A 21,598-nucleotide genomic window follows, 5' to 3' on the forward strand; every position below is an offset into this window, starting at 1 on the left:
ATGCTCTGTCAACCGACCACCTTCCAGGCGACATCGATAACCTAACTTTACAACAGATGACAATTCCCCGATCAGCTTTCGGTCCACTGCAATCAGCAACAACAAGGCGATAGTAACTAAACGATTCATGGTCTCCATCACGATACCTATATCAAATATCCGCATTTCTTCGGACGAAGCGCAATAACAGGCCCCACTACAGCTCTTCTTTTAGCCGGTTCTAACCACCCGACATACCAGCTGGCCGCAATTAACCAATAGCCTCAGCGACCTGTTCCCATCTTGGGAATTCCAACCACTAGACTTCCTTGGAACTGACAGAAACCATCAAACCCCTTTCATACAAACCCAGCCATCTCAATCAAATCAACCTCCGTTCACTATATAAGGACGAAGCGCTATAACAGGCCCCACTACAGCCCTTCTTTCAGCCGGGTGCAACTACCCGACATGCCAGCTGACCGCAATTAACCAATAGCCTCAGCGACCTGTTCCCATCTTGGGAATTCCAAACACTAGAACTATCAGAAACCACCGAACACCTTTCTTACAAACCCAGGCATCTCAAACAAATCAACCTCCGTTCACTATATAAGGAAGGTCCTGGTTCATGATCTAGAGAGGCACAAAGGTATTCACTCTGACATGGCCAGAGAAGTTTTGGAGGAATACAGAATGAATACCTCCCATCGTAGCAGAAGAACGAGAGCTGCCTCGTCAAATCTGAGTAGTTATTTGGTGTAGCCGCCTGAATTCGTATTGTGTGCGAAACTCCCGTGTCCAACGTATGACACAGTCCAACATGGTTCGCGGTACCTCTTTAATTAACCAGTCATATCTACTAACCTAGCTCCAGTATCTCTAGGAGCCCAGTCCATACATCTTAAAATAAGAAGTATATCCAGATTGCAGATTTAGAACGAACAAAGCGATAAGAGTTGCTACAACAAACACCTTTCTGACCCCCTATCTATAAGCCCTAAATTGCAAACAACAGATCATTGCTGCCGTTGGCGAATAAACCGAACTTTCTCACTTTTCAACTATTTTACAAGGGGATATTACTTTCCCTCAATTCTCTCTCTGAGTTTTTGCAGAGCTATGTACTCCACGCCTTATTAGTCCTCTGAAATACCCCAAAAAACATATTATCCTCAAAGAAGATATTTTATGCCACTCTGAACTCGATTAAATTAGGAGGTAGCACCCATCCAAACCCTGTCCTAAAATATTCAAAGATTTCAAGTTTTTTTTTTTATTCTAATGACATTTAAGGACATCAGATCCTTTCACAGAGCTTTTCAATATTATTATCTTTTACGTATTCCACAAAAATGAAATGACTTATATGTGTAAACTGATTTTCCATCAATCAAAATGTAGCGTAGTTGAAGTTATAATTCCGAAAATTTCCTCAACTCACGTTCCGATGCCAGTACTGGTCCTCCGCCCTTTGACAATTCAAGGTTATGAAATTCCGTTTCGCAAAAATAATCCACATTCTGACAGTCTTGTTCTCGAACACTTTACATTTACGTTAAGAGGATGCTGGGGGATATGATCCTCCTCCTTTTTTGTGGTTTTGTTGTCATTCTTAACTTCTCATCATTACCAAGTCCATTGGTCGGTAATTAAGGTAAAAAGGAAGAGAAGACATGAAAACATCATCTTAATCTTTGGTTGGCCTCAGGCCTAAAGGTGTGCCATTCGCAAGAACAACAGCAGCAGCAATTGTTGATTCAAGTTCCCTTCTTGGCAGTTTCATAGAGTCATAGTCGATGCTAGGCAATGGGCCATTATTGGCAAGCAGGCAGGCAACAGGCCAACCAGCCTCCCGGGTTGGGAAAACTTGTTTTGCAATGCAAACTTCAATGAATGGACAATGGTTGTGATTCACATGTCTCGTCTCGTTTTTTCCATTTATGAATGAATTTCTGGCCAAGAAGATTGTGAATGGAGCTGTGGCCGGATGATGTGGTGCAATGTAAACCGGTTGTGGTGATTGTCACTCCATTCATAGGTGCTGTTCGTATCGTCCAAAAACGTCTTCCACTGGGCAATATTTTTTGATGTTAATGTGGTTGACACTAAATTCTGCTGTAATCTCCACACTTCAGTGGTGTTGTTGGGGATGTTGGCGATTTCATTGCAGACTGCATTTCCAGTAGAACAGGCCCATTGGTGTCTCCACAGCCATGACATAGCATTGCTGCAGCTCCCTTTCGGCCAAGGACTCCAACAGCAATTCATTGGCCTTGTTTTGTTCAATTTCATCGTTGTAGCAGGAATTCTCCAGCAATTGTTCTTCCTTGTAATCCTTGGCCACCAGGCGTTTGAATATCCTTTGGAATGCCAGCAAGAAGTTGAAACGTTTTTCTTTACCACCCATCGAAGAGGATTCGGATTCCATAACAGCAGAAGTTGCGGAGCGGTTATCCTTGTTAGCTTTCACCATTTTTGTTACTTTTCACTTGACGACGTCGAACTTTTTCTTCTATTCACTTTGAATGTTGGGCGTTAACTGATAACTGAGCAAATTTCGCCTGGCCTTTTATAGTCAGTCCTTTGAAGGGCAGACGACAAGTGTTCTCTGATTTGCATAGAATACGCATGCGCCAGCCACAATTGTCCTTGAATCCTTTTGTATGTTAGAATGTTTTAATTGCCGCACTTGTTACAATTGCACGTGCTGCTGCGGCACGTTTTTGGCCGCTGCCGGACAAGCGTTGTGCACTTGTTCTTCATTACTCTTGTTTGTGTTTTGCAATGTTTTATCTCGTTGAGCGAACGCACGCCTGGCCAAAGGTTCACCCAACTGCCACCACCACCACACAATCACCCATTTGCAATCAGTTCTCCATGCCAGGCAAGCATCCGAAAATCATTACTTCAGCCATTCGCCCAACATACAACCCAACACACGACCATTAATACGAAGTGGCATACACACACAAGGTTCAGCCACACTTCAAGAGCGTAGAGGAACGAATCCCTAGCACGAGATGAATTGATGGGTTTGTTTGCCAAAGCATATAGGGTTGCCGGGTCTCTGTAAATTTTGGAGAAATTAAAAATGACTTCAAAAGTGTATAAAACAAGTACAATATCCCTTTGTGGGGGAAGTACCAGAAATAGTGCGCCGATATTTTCTTAGCAGTTATTGTGTTAGTAAAAATAATGGCAGGTGAGGAATTTCAAAAGAACCGGATGCTTGTTTCGGATTTTATGATCGTTTTGACTTTTCAAAATGTTGACCCTTTGAGGGGGAAGTACCAGAGGAAATGGTCCATTTTTATAGGGTGAGATGAAAAAACTGAAACCAACTTCAGACTGCTGTCGTTTCTAAGCCCCTCGTCAGACAGCTGTTAAAATTATTCCAAAGTTATTCGTGATGGGATTTAAGCGTGATAGTGTGATTTCTTTATATTTGGCTGGAAAACCACAAGTGGATATCGTTAGAGCACTCCAGCATTTAAATCTGAATAAATCTTTTGTGTCTCGCTCCGTGATAGCGTAGCTCGACGTAAAGAGGGTGGAAGGAAGAAAACAGCAACATCAGCAGAAATGGTTCGAAAAGTAAAAAAGCGACTTGATCGAAGCCCGCGTCACAGTGGCCAAAAAACGGCTCGCGAGCTGGACATATCGCAATATTCCATTCGGCAAATATTGAAAAATGAGCTCGGGGTAAAGTCATGGGAATTCCAAAAAGTGCAAGAACTTACACCGCAACAGAAAGAAAATATACTCAAAGGAGCTAAAGAGTTGCTTCGCTTGGTCGAAAGTGGTGAACTGCCGAATTAGGTTTTCTCCGATAGGAAAACATTCGCTGTTCAGCAGTTTGTAAACAAACAATATGATCGTGGTTACTTGCCAAAGAGGTCAGCTGGAAAGGTGCACCTTCGGTTGGCCACCAGAACTCAAGCGCCGGCCATGGTGATGGTGTGGGCCGCCATAACAGCCGATGGTCGCTCTCCTCGCTCTTATCTTATCGACCGTGGCATTAGAATAAATGCCGAATATTATCGCGAAAATATTCTGGAAGGTGGCCGCAGACCTTGGACATTTTGGCTGCAGACCTTGGACATTCCAACAGGACTCAGCACCATCGCACTAAGCACGCGCCACCCAAGAATAGTTACAAAATGAGGTTCCTCGCTTCATTTCCAGCGCCACCAATGGCCACCAAAGTCTCCGGACACCAATCCGTTGGACTATTGTGTCTGGAGTATTTTGGAAAGCAAGGTCGGCACTAAAAAATACCAAGCAAGCGCTTCGACAGGAATGGGCCAAAATACCGCAAAGCAACATTCGGGCACCGTGTGACGGTTTCATTGGCCATTTGAAGATCATAATTCGAGCCAATGGTGACCAATTCGAACAAATGCAGACTTATTCTAAAATTTGATGCTATTTCCGACATTTTTGCCTTCATTCAATTAAAAAAAAAAAAATGTAAAAATTATGGCGTTTGACCATGTTGCAGTTTTTTTTTATCTCACCTGTATATTCTTGATTAGCGTAAAATTCTATTACGATTTAGCCCTGCCCCTCCGTCTGTTATAATCATGCAACAGTCGAAACAAATAAAGATAGGAAGGAACATTTGGCACCGATCTGTATGTATTATGCAGGCAGGTCGAGTTCGATGATGGACTATATGGGTCGACGATATTGTATAGCCCCCATACAATGGTGTCCCCCCGATATTCGGTATTTTGACCTTTTTTTTCAATGGAATAGTCTGAAAACCCATGCAGTAAGTTCCTTCTGAGCACTTTACCCCCTGGAAGAGAATTGTCTATACAGGTCTACGTTTAAATATAGCACCCATATAACGCTACCCCAAGATATTCGGTATTTTTCAGGATTTTCGCGTCATTATTCACCTGGAATTGCGTCAAATTTCGTATTTGAAGTTTGTAATGGGTACTACAGCCTATGACGGAAAATTGTCTATGCAGGCCTACGTCTTAGTAAAGCCCCCATACAAAGGTACTTCCCTTTATTCGTTATTTTGATGATTTTAGCTACATTATTCAGCGAAATTGGGTCGTATTTGAAGTTTGGAATATTTATTGCAGCCCTTGACAAAAAATTACTAATCCAGCAACACGCCATCGTATAGCCTCATATAAAGGTTTTCATTTTGAGCGGTATTTTTTTTAAGTTTTTCAAGTCCCTTCCGAATGGTGGATGGTATAAAAAGTTCGGCCCGGCCGAACTTAGCTTCTTTTTATACCCTCCACCATAGTATGGAGGGTATATTAAGTTTGTCATCAAATGTATATTATGTCTACAGGACTTTTGGTATTGAGAATGGGCCATGTTGGTCTACGTTTTTGTATAACCCCCTTAAAGTGGTACCTCCCTATTTTCGGTATTTTCATGATTGAAGCGACATTATTCACCGGAATCGTTTCAAATTTGGTGTTTGAAGTTCGTACTGGATACTACAGCCTACGACAGAAAATTGTCTGCGCAGGTCCACGTTTAGCTTTAGCCCCCATATAATGGTACCTCCCTATATTCGGTATTTTGATAATTTTAGCTAAATTATTCACCCAATTTTTTCAAAAAAAAGTTTCACATTTGAATATTGCAACGGCTTATGACAAAAGTTGCCTATGCAGGTCCACGTCGTATAGACCCTAATATAATGGGGACATTCGGTATTTCTAAGATTTTAACAGAATTTCTAACGGATTTTATTTTTTTGAAAATTGGCAAATTTGTTCACAATAGTGGAGAGTTTTCAAAGTTCGGCCCGGTCGAAATTAGCTGCTTTTTTACTTGTTCATCTTTTTCCCTGACAATTGTCCTGGGCATTTTTTGGGCACTGTAAACATGTTTCAATACCAACTATGACTGACATGGCAACCCTGCCGCAGTGCACTCACTCAACGCTATAATTGTTTATTTTTTATTAACTTCGTATTGGCCCTTATTGTGTGCCCTGTTGTCGTCGTCGTCGTACTTCGTGCTACTCCAAGTATCACTTTTGCCATTGGAAACTTTATTAAGGGAACCACATTCATCGTGCGCTGCAACAAAAATAACGACAACATCAAGAACCTCAAATAATAGCTCTCGGCAAGCCTCAAGACACAAGTAGTTGGCATGAATTGCTGTTACATGTGTGTGTGTGTTTATGTGTGGATGGTTAAATGGATGGATGGACGGACAGACGGATGGATGGCTGCTTGGCTGGCTGACTGGCTCTGTGCAATCTACACCCTGCTGTTGTCATTATTCAAGGCACACACAAAACAACCCAAACTACCATTAATGAGCAGTTGCAGTTCCCATCGTAAAGATTATACAGCGTCGAAGAACGAGAGAATTTTTATCCCACGGTCTGGTAAGTGGAGGTGACAGATGTTCACAGTTTATGCAGTTATGCTGTCGCTGCCGTTGCTGTTGTTATTAGTAGTGGCTGATAGTGGCGATGGTGGTGGTGATGATGTTGTTGTTATATTCATATGCTGGCTGCTTCTGCTCACTGGGTGTATGTGGTGTGGTGTGGTGTTCGGAGTGTTGCGGGGGTCAGCCGGGCGTTGGGTTATGCCACCACAATCAGAGTGTGTGCTGTTCTTGTGCTAGTCTCCCGATTTGTTTTTCTTTCGACGATTTTGAGGTTATTACTCTGGGTCTTGTGCTGCTGCTTCTGTTGGTTGGCTGGCAAGCCGTCCCCCCTCCCCTCTACTTAATTTCGGCTGCAAATCTATAATTAATTAAAAATTGTACATCATATTTCCCCTTAAGTGTTTCGTAATGCATACATGTTGGCGTGTGTTTTTTGGAGGATGGAGGTAGGGCAGAAAGGACTCTGTGTTGGTCACTCGAAGACTGCCACCCGACAGCAGACTTTTGAAACTGTTGCCATTATTGTATCAGGTGCTTGGCCTTGTGTTTGGCGATTTTCCACAGACACCCAAACGTGCCACAAAAAAGCCCCGCCACGTGTTTGGCACGTTTATTTCCAATCAAGCTGCCACGTGAGGCGGGTGTGGTGGGGGGTACTCCCCACCTATTAATTGAATATATATTTCGTTGTGTGCTTTTGTTTTTTGTTTTAGTCTATAGCAATATTCTATTAATAATTGTTGTGTGTTTTAGCACGTGTGCTTTCGTATTGCCTTAATGTCGAAGTGGAAATAACAATTTGTAAGGACAAATTTGTATCCGCAATACGGGGAGCCTTGTTGTATTGATTTCCTAACAAATGAAAACAGGGTGTTTTAATATATTATTTTTATTGGAATCCTTGTCGTCGTAATATATTCAGATAACTACAAAACTTAACCTAGGAGAGTACAGGGTGATTGATAAAGATGAGATTATTGAATGAAAGCAAGAAATGTCGGAAATAGCACGAAATTTTAGAATAAGTTTAAATTTGTTCGAATTGGTTACCTTTGGCACGAATTTTTGCCTTCAAACGGCCAATGAAGCCGTCACACACTGCCCGAATGTTGCTCTGTGGTATTTCGGCCCATGCCGGGCGAAGCGCTTGCTTGAGGTGATCGACACTTTGGTATACCATCATACTATGGAGGGTATATCAACTTTGTCATTCCGTTTGTAACTCCTCGAAATACTCATGTCAGACTCAACAAAGTATATATATTCTTGATCAGCATAAAATTCTAAGTCGATTTGGCGATGTCCGTCTGTCTGTCAGTCCGTCTGTCTGTGGTAATCACGCTTTTCTTTCGAACGAATTGAGAAAGAAGGCTCGAATTTTACACACATGTTTATTTTTCCAGTAGGCAGGTTAAGTTTGTAAATGGGCCATGTAGGTCCACGTTTTCATATAGCTCCCCCAAAACGGTACCTCCCAATATTTGGTATTTTGATGATTTTAGCCACATTATTTAACGGAATTGTTTCAAATTTTGTATTTGAACTTCGAAATGGATACTACAGCCTAAGGAAGAGAATTGTCTGTGCAGATCCACGTCTTCGTAAAGCCCCCCTGTAGCGGTACCTCCCTATATTCGATATTTTGATGATTTTAGCGGCAATATTAACTGGAATTGTTTCAAATTTGATATTTGAAGTTCGTAGTGGATACTAAAGCTTATGACAGAAAATTGTCTGTGCAGGTCCACGTCTTCGTATAGCCCCCATATAACGGTACCTCCCAATATTTGGTATTTTGATGATTTTAGCCAAATTATTTAACGGAATTGTTTCAAATTTTGTATTTGAAGTTCGAAATGGATACTACAGCCTAAGGAAGAGAATTGTCTGTGCAGGTCCACGTCTTCGTATAGCCCCCATATAACGGTACCTTCCTATATTCGATATTTTGATGATTTTAGCGACAATATTAACTGGAATTGTTTTAAATTTGGTATTTGAAGTTCGTAATGGGAACTACAGTCTATGACAGAAAATTGTTTGTGCAGGTTCACGTCTTCGTATAGCCCCGATATAACGGAACCTCCCAATATTCAGTATTTGGATGATTTTAGCGAAATTATTCACCAGAATTGTTTCAAATTACGTATTTAGAGTTCGTAATTGGAACTACAGTCTGGGACAGAAAATTGTCTTTACAGGTCCAGGTCTTCGTATAGGTCCCATACATCAGTACCTCCCGATATTCGATATTTTGACGATTTTAGCTACAATACTCACCGAAATTGTTTGAGTTGTCGTATTTGAAGTTCGTATTGGATGCCACGGCCTGTGACAGAAAATTGTCTATGCTGGTCCAGGTCTTCGCACAGCTCCGATATAACGGTACATCCCTATATAAGATATTTTGATGATTTGAATATGGTGATGGCTTATGACAAACAATGCCTATGTAGGTCCATGTCGTATAGACCGCAATATAACGACTATATTCGGTATTTTTAAAATTTTAACAGAATTTTTTAAGAATTTAATTTTTTGAAAATTTCTAAATGGTGGAGGGTATTCAAAGTTCGGTCCGGCCGAACTTACTGCTTTTTAATTTGTTTTAAATTCTATTGAATGTCGGAAATAGCATCAAATGTTAGAATATGTTTAGATTTGTTCGAATTGGTCACCATTGGCACGAATTTTGGCCATCAAACGCCCAATGAAGCCGTCAAACGCTGCCCGAATGTTGCTCTGCGGTATTTCGGCTGACACTTTGGTATTTTTTAGTGCCAACCTTGCTTGTCAAAATACTCCAGACACAATAGTCCAACGGATTGGTATCCGGAGATTTTTTGGTGGCCATTGTGCACTGGAAATGAAGCGAGGAATCTCATTTTGTAACCACTTTTGGGTGGCGCATGCTGAGTGCGTTGGTGCTGAGTCCTGTTAGAATATCCAAGGTCTGCGACCAAAATGTTTGCGTGCCCAAGACTTTAATACACCCTCCAGAATATTTTCGCGATTTATTCTATCACCATGGCTTGAGTTCTGCGCTTGAGTTCTGGTGGCCAACCGAAGGTGCACATTTTCAGCTGACCTTTTTGGCAAGTAAATAGGATCATTTTGTTTGTTTACAAACTGCTGGACAACGAATGTTTTCTTATCGGAGAAAATCAAATTCGGCAGTTCACCACTTTCCGCCAAGCCAAGCAACTCTTTAGCTCCTTTGAGTCTATTTTCTTTCTGTTGCGGTATAAGTTCTTGCACTTTTTGGAATTTCTATGGCTTTACCCCGAGGTCATTTTTCAATATTTGCCGAATGGAATATTTCGATACATTCAGCTCACGAGCCATTTTTCGACCACTGCGACGCGGGTTTCGATCAAGTCGCTTCTTTACTTTTCGAACCATTTCTGCTGATGTTGCTGTTTTCTTCCGTCCACTTTCTTGACGTCGGGCTACGCTACCAGTATCACGGTAACGAGCAAGGGTACGAGACACAAAAGATTTATTCACATTTAAATGCTGGAGTGCTCTAACTATAGCCACTTGTGGGTTTCCAGCCAAATATAAAGAAATCACACTATCACCCTTGAATTCCATCACGAATAACTTTTCTTCTGGAAAATTCTCACCAAAACGCTTGTCTACAATATAATGAGCTGTCACTGGAATAATTTTAACACCTATCGGACGATTGGCTCAGAAATGACAACAGTCTAAAGAGGGTTGCAGTTTTTTCATCTCAATACCATATAATACCAAATTTCAGATTTCAAATACTATAACACCAAATGATACCATTATAGAAGTTTAGTACCATTTTAGTACTTTTGGCATCCTATTAGTACGCATTTTAAAAACCCCGAATTTCTAATGCAGCTCAAGTGTGGATCCAGTCAATTCTTTCTCCATAAATCACAAATTACCCTTTTTTGGTGTCGCCTGATATTTTAGTCCTGGCTAAACTTTAGTTCTCCCATGCCCAATATGAAACCAGGACAAACCTCCCCGTCTGGATGGGGTCCTTGTGTTGGACTTTTTGAGGTTTCTCCAGCCCTTGGATTATTCGAGTATAACACCTTGACGGGTCGTTATTTTTTGGTCTCTTCGAACTTTAACCCGTTATGATGCTCGCCGATACGGGTTCTTCGTATTTTAAACTCTTGAGGTGACCTCAGCCCTTCGGTCGAGTTTTTCCTTTTCTTAAGGGATTCACAGCCCTTGGTTTCTTTTGATTTATGCCTCTGCTTCATTCGTATTTCTTGAGAGAGTCAGGTTTAAATCATTAAAGGATCATTTAAAACTTTAACTGAAGCCTTGCACCGAAAGTAGGATAGACAACTCTTTAAGCTCCAGAAATTCATAAAATTTAGGACAAATCCGGTGTACTTATACAGATTGCCGACGCATTCCCCGGGAATTCCTGCACTGAAAGCCATTCGTTAATTAAAGACACTATAGAAGATCTCTTATACGTCTAAATAAATCCGCAATTATTAATTAAAGTCCATCTTCCAGTCTCTTTTATAAATTTTTGTATGGATACTGAAAACCGGAGGCAACTTGTGTCGTTACATAGGTTATCTGCTCTTTTCTCAAAAAATTCCACGTTTTCTTTTTTTTAAATCACTTAAATCAAAATTCCTTATAATGGATAATTTTTGAACCTGTTCTCATCACTTAATGTCATATCCTTTGGATAATTGTCACCCCATGCAATGCCCTCACTTTTAGCACACTCTTATCACACAGTTCCCAGTTACTACTAAGTGTGTGTGTCGTGTTTTGCCAAGAAGAAAATTTCCCACGTTCTGAGGCAACTGGCCGGCCGTTACAAAAACAAAACCAAAAAAACACCAATTCCCAGGCTCGAATACAGATGTTCATAACGCTAAGGGTTGTTTCTTTCAACCCCGTTTCATCGGCGAGCAATATTATCCAACCAAACTGCCCGTCAGGGTATAAAAGCCTTGGAGGTGCAACCATCAGACATCATTCTCATTACAACCTTGCTTGTGAACACATCACAACACAAGACAACATCACAACACAAAAAATGGCTCCTCAAATGGAATTCGTCTCCAAGACTCAACATTACCTGAAAGTCAAGAAACCTCAGCTGGAACGTGAACGACGTGCCCGCATCAACAAATGTTTGGATACTCTCAAAGTGTTGGTGGCCGATCTACAAGGCAATGGCAATATCTTGCGTATGGATAAAACTGAAATGTTGGAATCGGTTGTGGCCTTCATGAGGACACAAGTACGCAAACCAAAGGCTCCCATGGCTCCAACGGTACCCATGGATTCTTATCGTCATGGCTATATGAATGCTGTCAATGAAGTGTCACGCATCATGGCTGCCACACCCGGCATGAATGTCCAATTGGGCAAAGCGGTTATGACTCACTTGGGTTGTGCCTTCAATCAGCTGACCGCCAGCCCAGCGTCTGTGCAAAAATCTCAAGATCATCAAATGTATTCCGCTGCACCCATGTCTCCTGCCTCCTCGGGTTATCACAGTGATGAAGAAAATTCATCGGTTGCCTCACCAGCTCCAGTTGCTGCTTCTCTATGGCGTCCTTGGTAGATTGTTTGTTCATCCATCTACCATAGAAATGAAACTCAAAAGCTTTACCGAGAATATTTGGCATGCAAACGACCAAGACTGCAATATTCAACCAACTTCAACTGTGATAACCATTATTTAGTTTTAAGAAGATTTTTTTTAAGTTTTAATTTTTACAATTATTTTGAAATTAGTACAAAATGAAAATGCTTTATTATTTGTTTAACAAATTTTATTTTTATACATATTTTTAAAAAAATATACAATTTTTTAAAAAGAAAATTTAAAATGTTTCTTTAATTTAAAAAAAAAATGGGAAAGGAGATACTTGTTTAGATTTTATATCCTGGACTACAGAAGAATTTTAAGGGTCTCATAGTTCCAGCTGAAAATTTTTCAAAGAACATCCTTCTAAATGGCTCTCTTGTAGAAGAAGAAAAAATTCTTTCTTCCTTGTAGTCTCCCTAGTAAAAAAGCTGTTCAATTTTCTTATAGAAGACCGACAAGTCTTGGGATACACTATCGAAAAAGGGTTTTTTAGGAGTGCCTTGAATATATTCCTATATTTCTTGAATATTTCCTATAGAATATCAATAAGATTCATTTACAGAAGCCCATTGTTAAACTGGGAAAGGAATTTGCAATGTATAATAGCAAAGACACAAACCAAGCGAATTTCGATGTGGTAGATTAATGTGGAATGGTTTTTTCACTTCACTCATATTTTGTAACTTTTATTTTGTCCCGCAGATAACGATTTCTAATCGAAATCACAGGGTCTCTTTGGACAAAATCTGTATCAGGACGCTAATTTTCGGAAAGAGTATCTCTAATTTCGTCCTAATCTGGTACAGTGATATTTTTCTATCAAAAATTGATGGGGTTCGGAGATGGGAAAAATCGGCCTACTCCATCCGGAACCTACCCTAAACAAATTAACATTTGACTTAGTCCACTTAAAATTATGCTGTATTGGAGAATTTATCATACGTATGGTTTCGACCTTAAAATGTGTTTTGTCTACCTTAGCCAAATGGCTAGAGAGGGTATATGTCATTTGATACGGCCAAAAAAGTGCCTCATCGAAATAACGGTTTTAGACCCAAGGTTTCTTTGGACCAAATCCGTTTCAGGACATTTGGGGTCGATCTATCGAGGTCCGTCCGTCTTTCTGTCTGGTGCGCACGACAACTCTCGAAGGGAGTAACCGATTTGATTCAAACTTTTTACATCGTAATATTCTTATCAAACTTAGATCCAGCTCGGAGATGGGCAATATTGGTCTACTCATTCTGGTACCTTCCTCTTAAAAGGACGTAGTTTTCAAAAAATATATTTTCTGCACAGAAAGAGAAAGGATAAATCGATTTTGCTTCAACTTTGTAAACGCTAATATTTACTTCAGCTCTAGGTCAGGTGCAAAAATGGATGATATCGGTCCACCCCACCAAGTACCTCCCCCACAAAGGGTCAATATTTTGAATAATCAAAACGATTATAAAATTCGAAATAAGCGTCCTATTGCCTTTAAATTTCACACATCTCTAGGTCTAGTGTTAGGATGAAATATATCGGTCCACCCCCTCTGGTACCTCACACCCAAAATGCCGAAAGTTTCAAGAAAAAAATATTTTCTGCACTGAAAGAGAAGGGATAATCCGATTTTGCTCCAACTTTGCAAATCCTAAAATTTTCTTCAGTTCTAGGTCAGGTGCAACAATGGATAATATCGGTCGACTTCATCAAGTACTTCCCCCACAAAGAGTCAACATTTTGAGTAATTACAGCTCGTCTTCAAATTTCGCACATCACAAGATATCTTATAAAGAGTAGAGATCGTGCCATTGCTTCTGGTTCCTCCCTCACAAAAAGTCAAAGTTATTAAATCCGAAGTAAGTATCCGATTCTCTTCGTATTTCACACATCCCATTATTTCTACTAAAACAAGGTCTGCTGTGAAGATGTAATATATTGGATTTCTTATTTCTTCTAGTACCTCCCCCTAGTCTTGAATAACCAAAACGATCAAAATTTACGAAATAAACATCCGGTTTTCTTAAAATTTCACAGATACCATTATTTTTACTAATATAAGATATGCTGTGAAGATGGGATATATCGGTCCACTCCTTCTGGTACCTCCCCCACAAAGGGTTCAAAATTTGGAATATCAATAAAGCTGCTAAAACGCAAAATTAACAATCGATTCCATTCAGACTTGGTACATCTCAATATTTCCAACAACACAAGATCTGTTATAAATATGGTAGAGATCGGACCATTTCTACTACTACCATTTCTTCTAAAATATCAAGAAGTTCTTCTTATAGAAGGCCGTAAGGTTACCTTAGAGAAGATCAAGCAAATTTTTAGCAACAAAATATTTTCTATCAGGCCAGGCGGACAACAAACTACATAGTTTTGATCAAATTTTGTAATTTTTTTGGGCCATATTTGCAACTTGTTCCTTCATATTCGTATTTCGTTCCATGGCCTCAATAATATCCATTCCGGGCTACTTCATTACTCACAAGCCATTAAGCGTAACAATAATTACTGTCTAAGTGGAATTAAAGGAAATCGTAAACCGATTCTTATTATCAACGGCCACAGTCTCAGCGCACTTCCCACACGTTCTGTTTCGTGCATCTGCTCAACGTTCCCACGATCTAAAACACATGCTAACGGCTCAAAGATTTTCCCATCAACCAGCCAGCCAGACATTTTTAGGGGTTGTTTTCAACCTTGCATGAGTACGCCTGAGTGCAATGAGAATTTCAACCACCTTTGACTTCGGGCTATAAAAGGTTGATCCTCCCAGTGAGTAGACATCATTCTCATTACAACTTTCAAGAGAAACACATCTCTCACATTAACAACACACACAAAAAATGGCTCCTCAAATGGAATTTGTCTCCAAGACTCAACATTACCTCAAGGTCAAGAAACCCCAACTGGAACGTGAACGACGTGCTCGTATCAACAAATGTCTGGATAGCCTCAAAGAATTGGTGGCCGAATTCCAGGGCAATGACTCAATTTTACACATGGATAAAGCCGAAATGTTGGAAACTGCAGTCAACTTCATCAAGTCACAAGTACGCAAACCAAAAATTCCTGTAGTTCCACAAGTGCCCATGGATTCTTTCCGCCATGGTTATATGAATGCTGTCAATGAAGTATCTCGTGTCATGGCTGCCACACCCGGCATGAATGTCCAATTGGGCAAAGCTGTTATGATCCATTTGGGTTGTGAATACAATCGTTTGTCTGAGGCCACTAAACCAGTTGAAAATACCGAAGTGTGCTCAGCTCCCATGTCCCCAGCATCATCCGGTTATCACAGTGATGAGGATATTTCACCAGCCGCATCACCAGCTCCTTCAACCCCAGTATGGCGTCCTTGGTAGATATTTAAAATTGAACTACCTTTGGAATTTGAAATCAAGAGCTTTAATGGCAATATTGGACTACTACAATGCTGTGATATCCACCCATCCTACAACTGTGATAATCAAACATTAGATTTAAGATAGAATTAAAAAATAGAAAAATAAGAACTAAAAGCTTTAAAATTTGTCGAACAAATTTAACGTTAATATAAAAATATAAAACAAAATATTTGTCAAAAGAAAATTTCCAAGTCTTTTATTTTTCTTTAACATTTGGGAGGTTTTCAAACTGAACAACCCAAAAGATCAATAGGTTTTGGAAATAAAGAAATGGTATACTGTGGGGCAATTAGGTACTGGTATGAACAAATTTCAAACAAGAAACCAAAATTATTAATATCGATATAGAAAACTTATCAGTTACAGATTTTAAAATAGGTCAGTTGGCTCCAATATCAAATGATTTATAATCGAAGGTTTTGAATTCTAAAAATTGCTGATATATGCAAGTAATTCCACCAAAGCCTTTGCTTATTTCATAAATGTCAAAAGTAATACATTTTATGGTCTTATGTGGTTTTGAATGTCCCGAAAATCTTGAAAACAAAAAGTTGGAGTCCCTGCATACCGTGAATAATCTACTGTGATTTTCTTCTGCCGCAGCATTTTAGGTCCGATGGAAAAAAACTCACTTTCACTGCATAATAGCTCTTAAAGATCCTATACAAAGATGGAACTTCGAAAATCAAAAAGAAGGATTTCAAGTACAGCTCTAGCCTACCCTCAATGTATGCTGTGCTGATAAGAGGATATCATGTTTTTTTTTCAACTTCACTTCAAATGTGTAATCCCGGATGCGGTAATTTAACGACGGTTTGTACTGCATATAAAAGGTATTCTGTAGAATATTGAACTTGATTTACCACTATAGGATCATAGTCTTCATGTTTGGCGTTAGTTCACGTTATATGATTTCCAGATTGTGGGATATATCAACACCGATTAAGCCAGAAATTCAATTACAAACTATTTCGGGCAAACCTTGTATTATGTGGAAAAAATGTCTGAAAAGTCAACATTATGTAACCTCTGCCTATGCATTTCTGGGTGCGTAGGCGTCAATGGATATTTTACATAACAATATTTCATTGACGACTTAACATAAATCACGAACAAATTACTTGTTTAGCTCTACGTAGTAGAAACCCCACCAAACGAAATTTAAACCTATAATACTGACAGGCACCACACGATTTATAAAGGCGAAAAAATTGAATTTTTCAATATCGTAGAATATATTCAATAAAGCACTAGGGCCTCAATTCTTGTTCTTTGAAAATGGGAAACTAAAACTTTTGTTAACGGAAAGAAATTTTAAATGAAAATAAGTATCCCGCCCCAAGGATTTTATTCTACTCAAGCAGCTATTATAAGAAAAACATATCTCCTCATATTTCGCGAAGGCAAATTTTGTAACACCCTTTTGACTCCTTATTTCAAATGGGAATATTAAGGCGAATGCTACGAAAGATCATCACCAAAAAAGAAAATATATCAACATATCCTTACAATCCAATATCCTTTTTGGAAGTCGTTCAGAATATTTAACATAACAAATGGAACTACAAATCAAACAATCATTCCCAATCCCAAACACCATTCCTTCAAGAAATTCCCACACTCACGAGACAATAGCAGTTGCATTGTGCTACAACAACTTAAAGGATATCCAAGAAGGACAACAACAAAACATCCTTATAATCACCGGCTGGCCTCATCCGTTGCACACTCTCTACACGTACTATTTTGTTCATCTGCTCAACGTTCCCACGATCCGAAACACAGGCTATCACCTAGAAATTTTCCAAACAACCAGCTAAAATTTTAAGGGTGGTTTCAACCTTGCATGAATAGGAATCAAAAATTCCAACTACCTTGTATGTTTACGCCGGGGTATAAAAGGTCGATCGTGGCAGTAACTAGACATCATTCTCATTACAACCTTCAAGAGAAACACATCTCTAAAATCAACATAACACACACAAAAATGGCTCCTCAAATGGAATTTGTCTCCAAGACTCAACATTACCTCAAGGTCAAGAAACCCCAACTGGAACGTGAACGACGTGCTCGCATCAACAAGTGTCTGGATAATTTAAAAGAATTGGTTGCCGAATTCCAAGGCAATGACTCAATTTTACACATGGATAAAGCCGAGATGTTGGAAAATGCAGTCAGTTTCATCAAGACTCAAGTTCGTAAACCAAAAGTTCCTGCAGCTGCACAAGTGCCTATGGATTCGTTTCGCCATGGTTATATGAATGCTGTCAATGAAGTATCCCGTGTCATGGCTGCCACCCCCGGCATGAATGTCCAATTGGGCAAAGCTGTTATGATCCATTTGGGTTGTGAATACAATCGTTTGTCAGAGATTCCTGCACCAATTGAAAATACCGAAATGTGCCCAGCTCCCATGTCTCCAGCATCATCGGGTTATCACAGTGATGAGGATATTTCACCAGCCGCCTCACCAGCTCCCTCTACTCCTGTATGGCGTCCTTGGTAGATATTTGAAATTGAACTACCTTTGGATTTTGAAATCAAGAGCTTTAACTGCAATATTGGACTACCGCAATGCTGTGATATCCATCAACTCTCAACTGTGATAATCGAACATAAGATTTAAGATAGAATTAAAAAATAGAAAAAAAGAACTAAAAGCTTTAAAATTTGTCGAACAAATTTAACCTTAATTTAAAAATATAAATCAAAATATTTGTCAAAAGAAAATTTCCAAGTCTTTTATTTTTCTTTAACATTTGGGAGGTTTGAAAACTGCTTAACCCTAAAGAACAATAGGTTTTTGGAAATAAAGAAATGGGATTCTATGGGGTCTTTATAGGTACTGGCTACTGGGTACAAATTTCAAACATGAAACCAAAATTATTATTTTCGACAAAGAAAACAGATTAGTTACGGATTTTAAAACGGATCAGTTGGCTCCAATACCAAATGATCCATAATCGAAGGGTTTGAATTCTGAAAATTGCTGATATATGCAAGTAATTCCACCAAAGCCTTGGCTTATTTCATGAATGTCGAAAGTAATAAATATTGTTGTCTCATGTGTTTTTGAATATCCCTAAAAACTTGAAGACACGAAGTTGACGACCCTGCATACCGTGAATATTCTACTGTGATTTTCTTCTGCCGCAGCATTTTCAGTCCGATGGAAAAAAAGTACTTTCTCTGCATTATAGCTTTTATAAATCATAGACAAAGATGGAACTTGGAAAATCAAAAAGAAGGATCTCAAGTACAGCTCTAGCCTACCCTCGCAATGTATGCTGTGCGGATGAAAGGATGTCAAGTTTTTTTTTTCAAATTCACTTCAAATGTGTAATCCCGGATACGGTAATTTAACGAGGGTTTATACAGGATATTACAGGTATTCTGTAGAATATTGAACTTGATTTACCACTATATGATCATAGTCTTCATGTTTGGTAATAGCTCAGGTTATATGATTTCTAGGTTGTGGGATACATTAACTCTGATTAAGCCATAAATTAATTTTAAAACTATTTCCGATGAGCCTTGTATTATGTGCAAAAATGTCTGAAAAGTCAACATTATGAAACCCCTCCCTATGCATTTCTGGGTGCGTAGGCGTCCATGGATATTTACATAGCAATATTCCATTGACTTCTTAACAAAAATCATGATCTAATGACTGGTTTAGCCCTTTGGAATAGAAAACCCACCAAACGAAATTTAAACCTATAATACTGACTGGCAGCCCAAGATTTACAAAGGCGAGAAAATTTAATTTTCCAATATCGTAAAATATATTTAATAAAGCACTAGGGCTTCAATTCATGTTCTATGCATATGGGAAACGAAAACTTTTATAAAGGAAAGAAATGCCGAAATGAAAAGCAGAATCCAGCCCCGAGGATTTTATGATACTCAAACAGCCATGATAAGAAAAACATATCTCTTCATATTTCGCAATGGCAAATTTTATGGCACCCTTTGATTTATTACTTCAATTGGGAATACTAAGGCGAATGCTACGAAATATCATCACCAACAAAGAAAATATCACAACATATCCTTACAATCCAATATCCTTTCTGAAAGAAGTTCACAACATTTAACATAACAAATGGAACTACAAATCAAACAATAAATCCCAATTCTAAACACCATTCCTTCAAGAAATTCCCACACTTTCGAGACAATAGCAGTTGCATTGTGCTACAACAACTTAAAGGATATCCCAGAAGGACAACAACAACATGTTCTTATAATCACCGGCTGGCCTCATCCGTTACACACTCTCTACACGTACTATTTTCTTCATCTGCTCAACGTTCCCACGATCCGAAACACAGGCTATCACCTAGAAAATTTCCAAACAACCAGCTAATATTTTAGGGTTGGTTTCCAACCTTGCATGAAAGGCAGTTAAGAATTCCAACTACCTTGTGTGTCTATGACGGAGTTTAAAAGGACGATCGTGGCAGTAACTAGACATCATTCTCCTTACAACTGCCAAGAGAAACACATCTCTCAAACACAACACACAAAAATGGCTCCTCAAATGGAATTTGTCTCCAAGACTCAACATTACCTCAAGGTCAAGAAACCCCAACTGGAACGTGAACGACGTGCTCGCATCAACAAGTGCCTGGATAACCTTAAAGAACTGGTTGCCGAATTCCAAGGCAATGACTCAATTTTACACATGGATAAAGCTGAGATGTTGGAAACTGCAGTGAGTTTCATCAAGACACAAGTTCGCAAACCAAAAGTGCCTGCAGCCCCCCAAATTCCTATGGATTCCTTTCGCCATGGTTACATGAATGCGGCCAACGAAGTATCCCGTGTCATGGCTGCCACCCCCGGCATGAATGTCCAATTGGGCAAAGCTGTTATGATTCACTTGGGCTGTGAATATAATCGTTTGTCTGAAGCCACTAAACCAGTTCAAAATACCGAAGTGTGCTCAGCTCCCATGTCTCCAGCATCATCCGGTTATCACAGTGATGAAGATATTTCACCAGCCGCCTCACCAGCTCCCTCTACTCCTGTATGGCGTCCATGGTAGTTCCAAAAAATTATCTACATTTGGAATTTGAAATCGAGAACTTTAAATGCAATATTGGACTACTGCAATGCTGTGATATCCATCCAATCCTCAACTGTGTTAATCGAACATTATATATAAGTTAGAATTCAAAAATAGAAAAAAGAACAAAAAGCTTTAAAATTTGTATAACAAATTGAACATTAATTCAAAATATAAACAAAAATTAACAGAATTTTTCAATCTTTTATTTTTTTTACAAATCACAAATAGATCAACTCAAAAGAACAATATTTTTTTCGAAAAAAAAAAATAAATAAATGGGGCTCCATTGGGTGGTTATAGGTATTGTCATATGACAAATTTCAAAAATGAGACCAATGTTATTTTCATCGATAAAGGAAACAGATCAGATATATATTTGAAAGTAGGTCATGTGGTAGAACTACAATCCAAATTTTTTGGGTTGATCCTGAAAGTAATTTCACCTATAAAATTTCGTGAATATCGAAAGCAATGAATCCTTGTCTTTTGGTTTTTAAAATCCCAAAAAGGAGTCCCTTCGCACTATGAATATTCTAAACTGACTCATATTTGCCATAGAATTGTAAATGTAAGGAAAACCTCTCTTTCTTTTAGCTACATAATAGCTCTGAAAGTGCCAAGGCAAGGATAACACTTCGAAACTCCCAAAGCGAATCTCAAGTATAACTCTAGCCTACACTCAATGTATGCAGTGCTGGTAATGGGATATCAAGTTTTATGATAGATGCATTAAATGTGTAATCCCAAATCCAGGAATTCAGCGTCGGGTTTGACCGCATATAACGGATATGATATTCCACTTGACCTACCACTATAATTTAATTTCATTTCTTGGTTATGGCTGTGGTGATATAATTTCCAGGTTGCTATACTATAAATAGACTTCGAAAACTCTATCTTCCGAGCCTTGTAATATGTGCAAATAATCCCTGAAGTCGTTATTTTGGTGTCCTTTCTCATGCCTCCATGGACATGTCGGTTTTCAAGGATATTTCACAAAACAATATTTCATTTTTACATTTGGCATATATCACTAGATAATACTTTGCTTAGCACAGGAGAATAGAACCCCCACTAAACAAGATTTTTTTAAAGACCAGAAAATGTAAAATTCCCATTTCCCTAGAATATTTTAATTGGAAG

At 39.0% G+C, this 21,598-nt stretch overlaps 4 protein-coding genes and 1 long non-coding RNA gene across 5 annotated transcripts in view; all 5 read left to right on the plus strand.

Moving 5' to 3' along the window:
* Positions 1–21,598, plus strand: part of LOC131800637 (uncharacterized) — a 207,739-nt gene that overhangs the window by 13,092 nt on the left and 173,049 nt on the right. The gene's annotated exons all lie outside the window — the stretch shown is intronic.
* On the plus strand, positions 11,239–12,162 carry LOC101898957 (enhancer of split m5 protein-like). Its single transcript, XM_005184958.4, has one exon. The coding sequence runs from the start codon at positions 11,414–11,416 to the stop codon at positions 11,945–11,947; it is 534 nt and encodes a 177-aa protein (XP_005185015.1). The 5' UTR covers positions 11,239–11,413; the 3' UTR covers positions 11,948–12,162.
* LOC101899133 (enhancer of split m5 protein-like) lies at positions 14,535–15,474 on the plus strand. The gene has a single exon (XM_005184959.3). The coding sequence runs from the start codon at positions 14,818–14,820 to the stop codon at positions 15,334–15,336; it is 519 nt and encodes a 172-aa protein (XP_005185016.1). The 5' UTR covers positions 14,535–14,817; the 3' UTR covers positions 15,337–15,474.
* Positions 17,324–18,065, plus strand: LOC101899306 (enhancer of split m5 protein-like). Its single transcript, XM_005184960.3, has one exon. It carries the CDS (start codon positions 17,366–17,368, stop codon positions 17,882–17,884), a length of 519 nt encoding a protein of 172 aa, XP_005185017.1. The 5' UTR covers positions 17,324–17,365; the 3' UTR covers positions 17,885–18,065.
* Positions 19,869–20,431, plus strand: LOC101899482 (enhancer of split m5 protein-like). The gene has a single exon (XM_005184961.3). The coding sequence runs from the start codon at positions 19,913–19,915 to the stop codon at positions 20,429–20,431; it is 519 nt and encodes a 172-aa protein (XP_005185018.3). The 5' UTR covers positions 19,869–19,912.

This window comes from Musca domestica, unplaced genomic scaffold (assembly GCF_030504385.1).
Source record: "Musca domestica strain aabys unplaced genomic scaffold, Musca_domestica.polishedcontigs.V.1.1 12, whole genome shotgun sequence".
In the NCBI taxonomy this organism is placed as follows: domain Eukaryota; kingdom Metazoa; phylum Arthropoda; class Insecta; order Diptera; family Muscidae; genus Musca; species Musca domestica.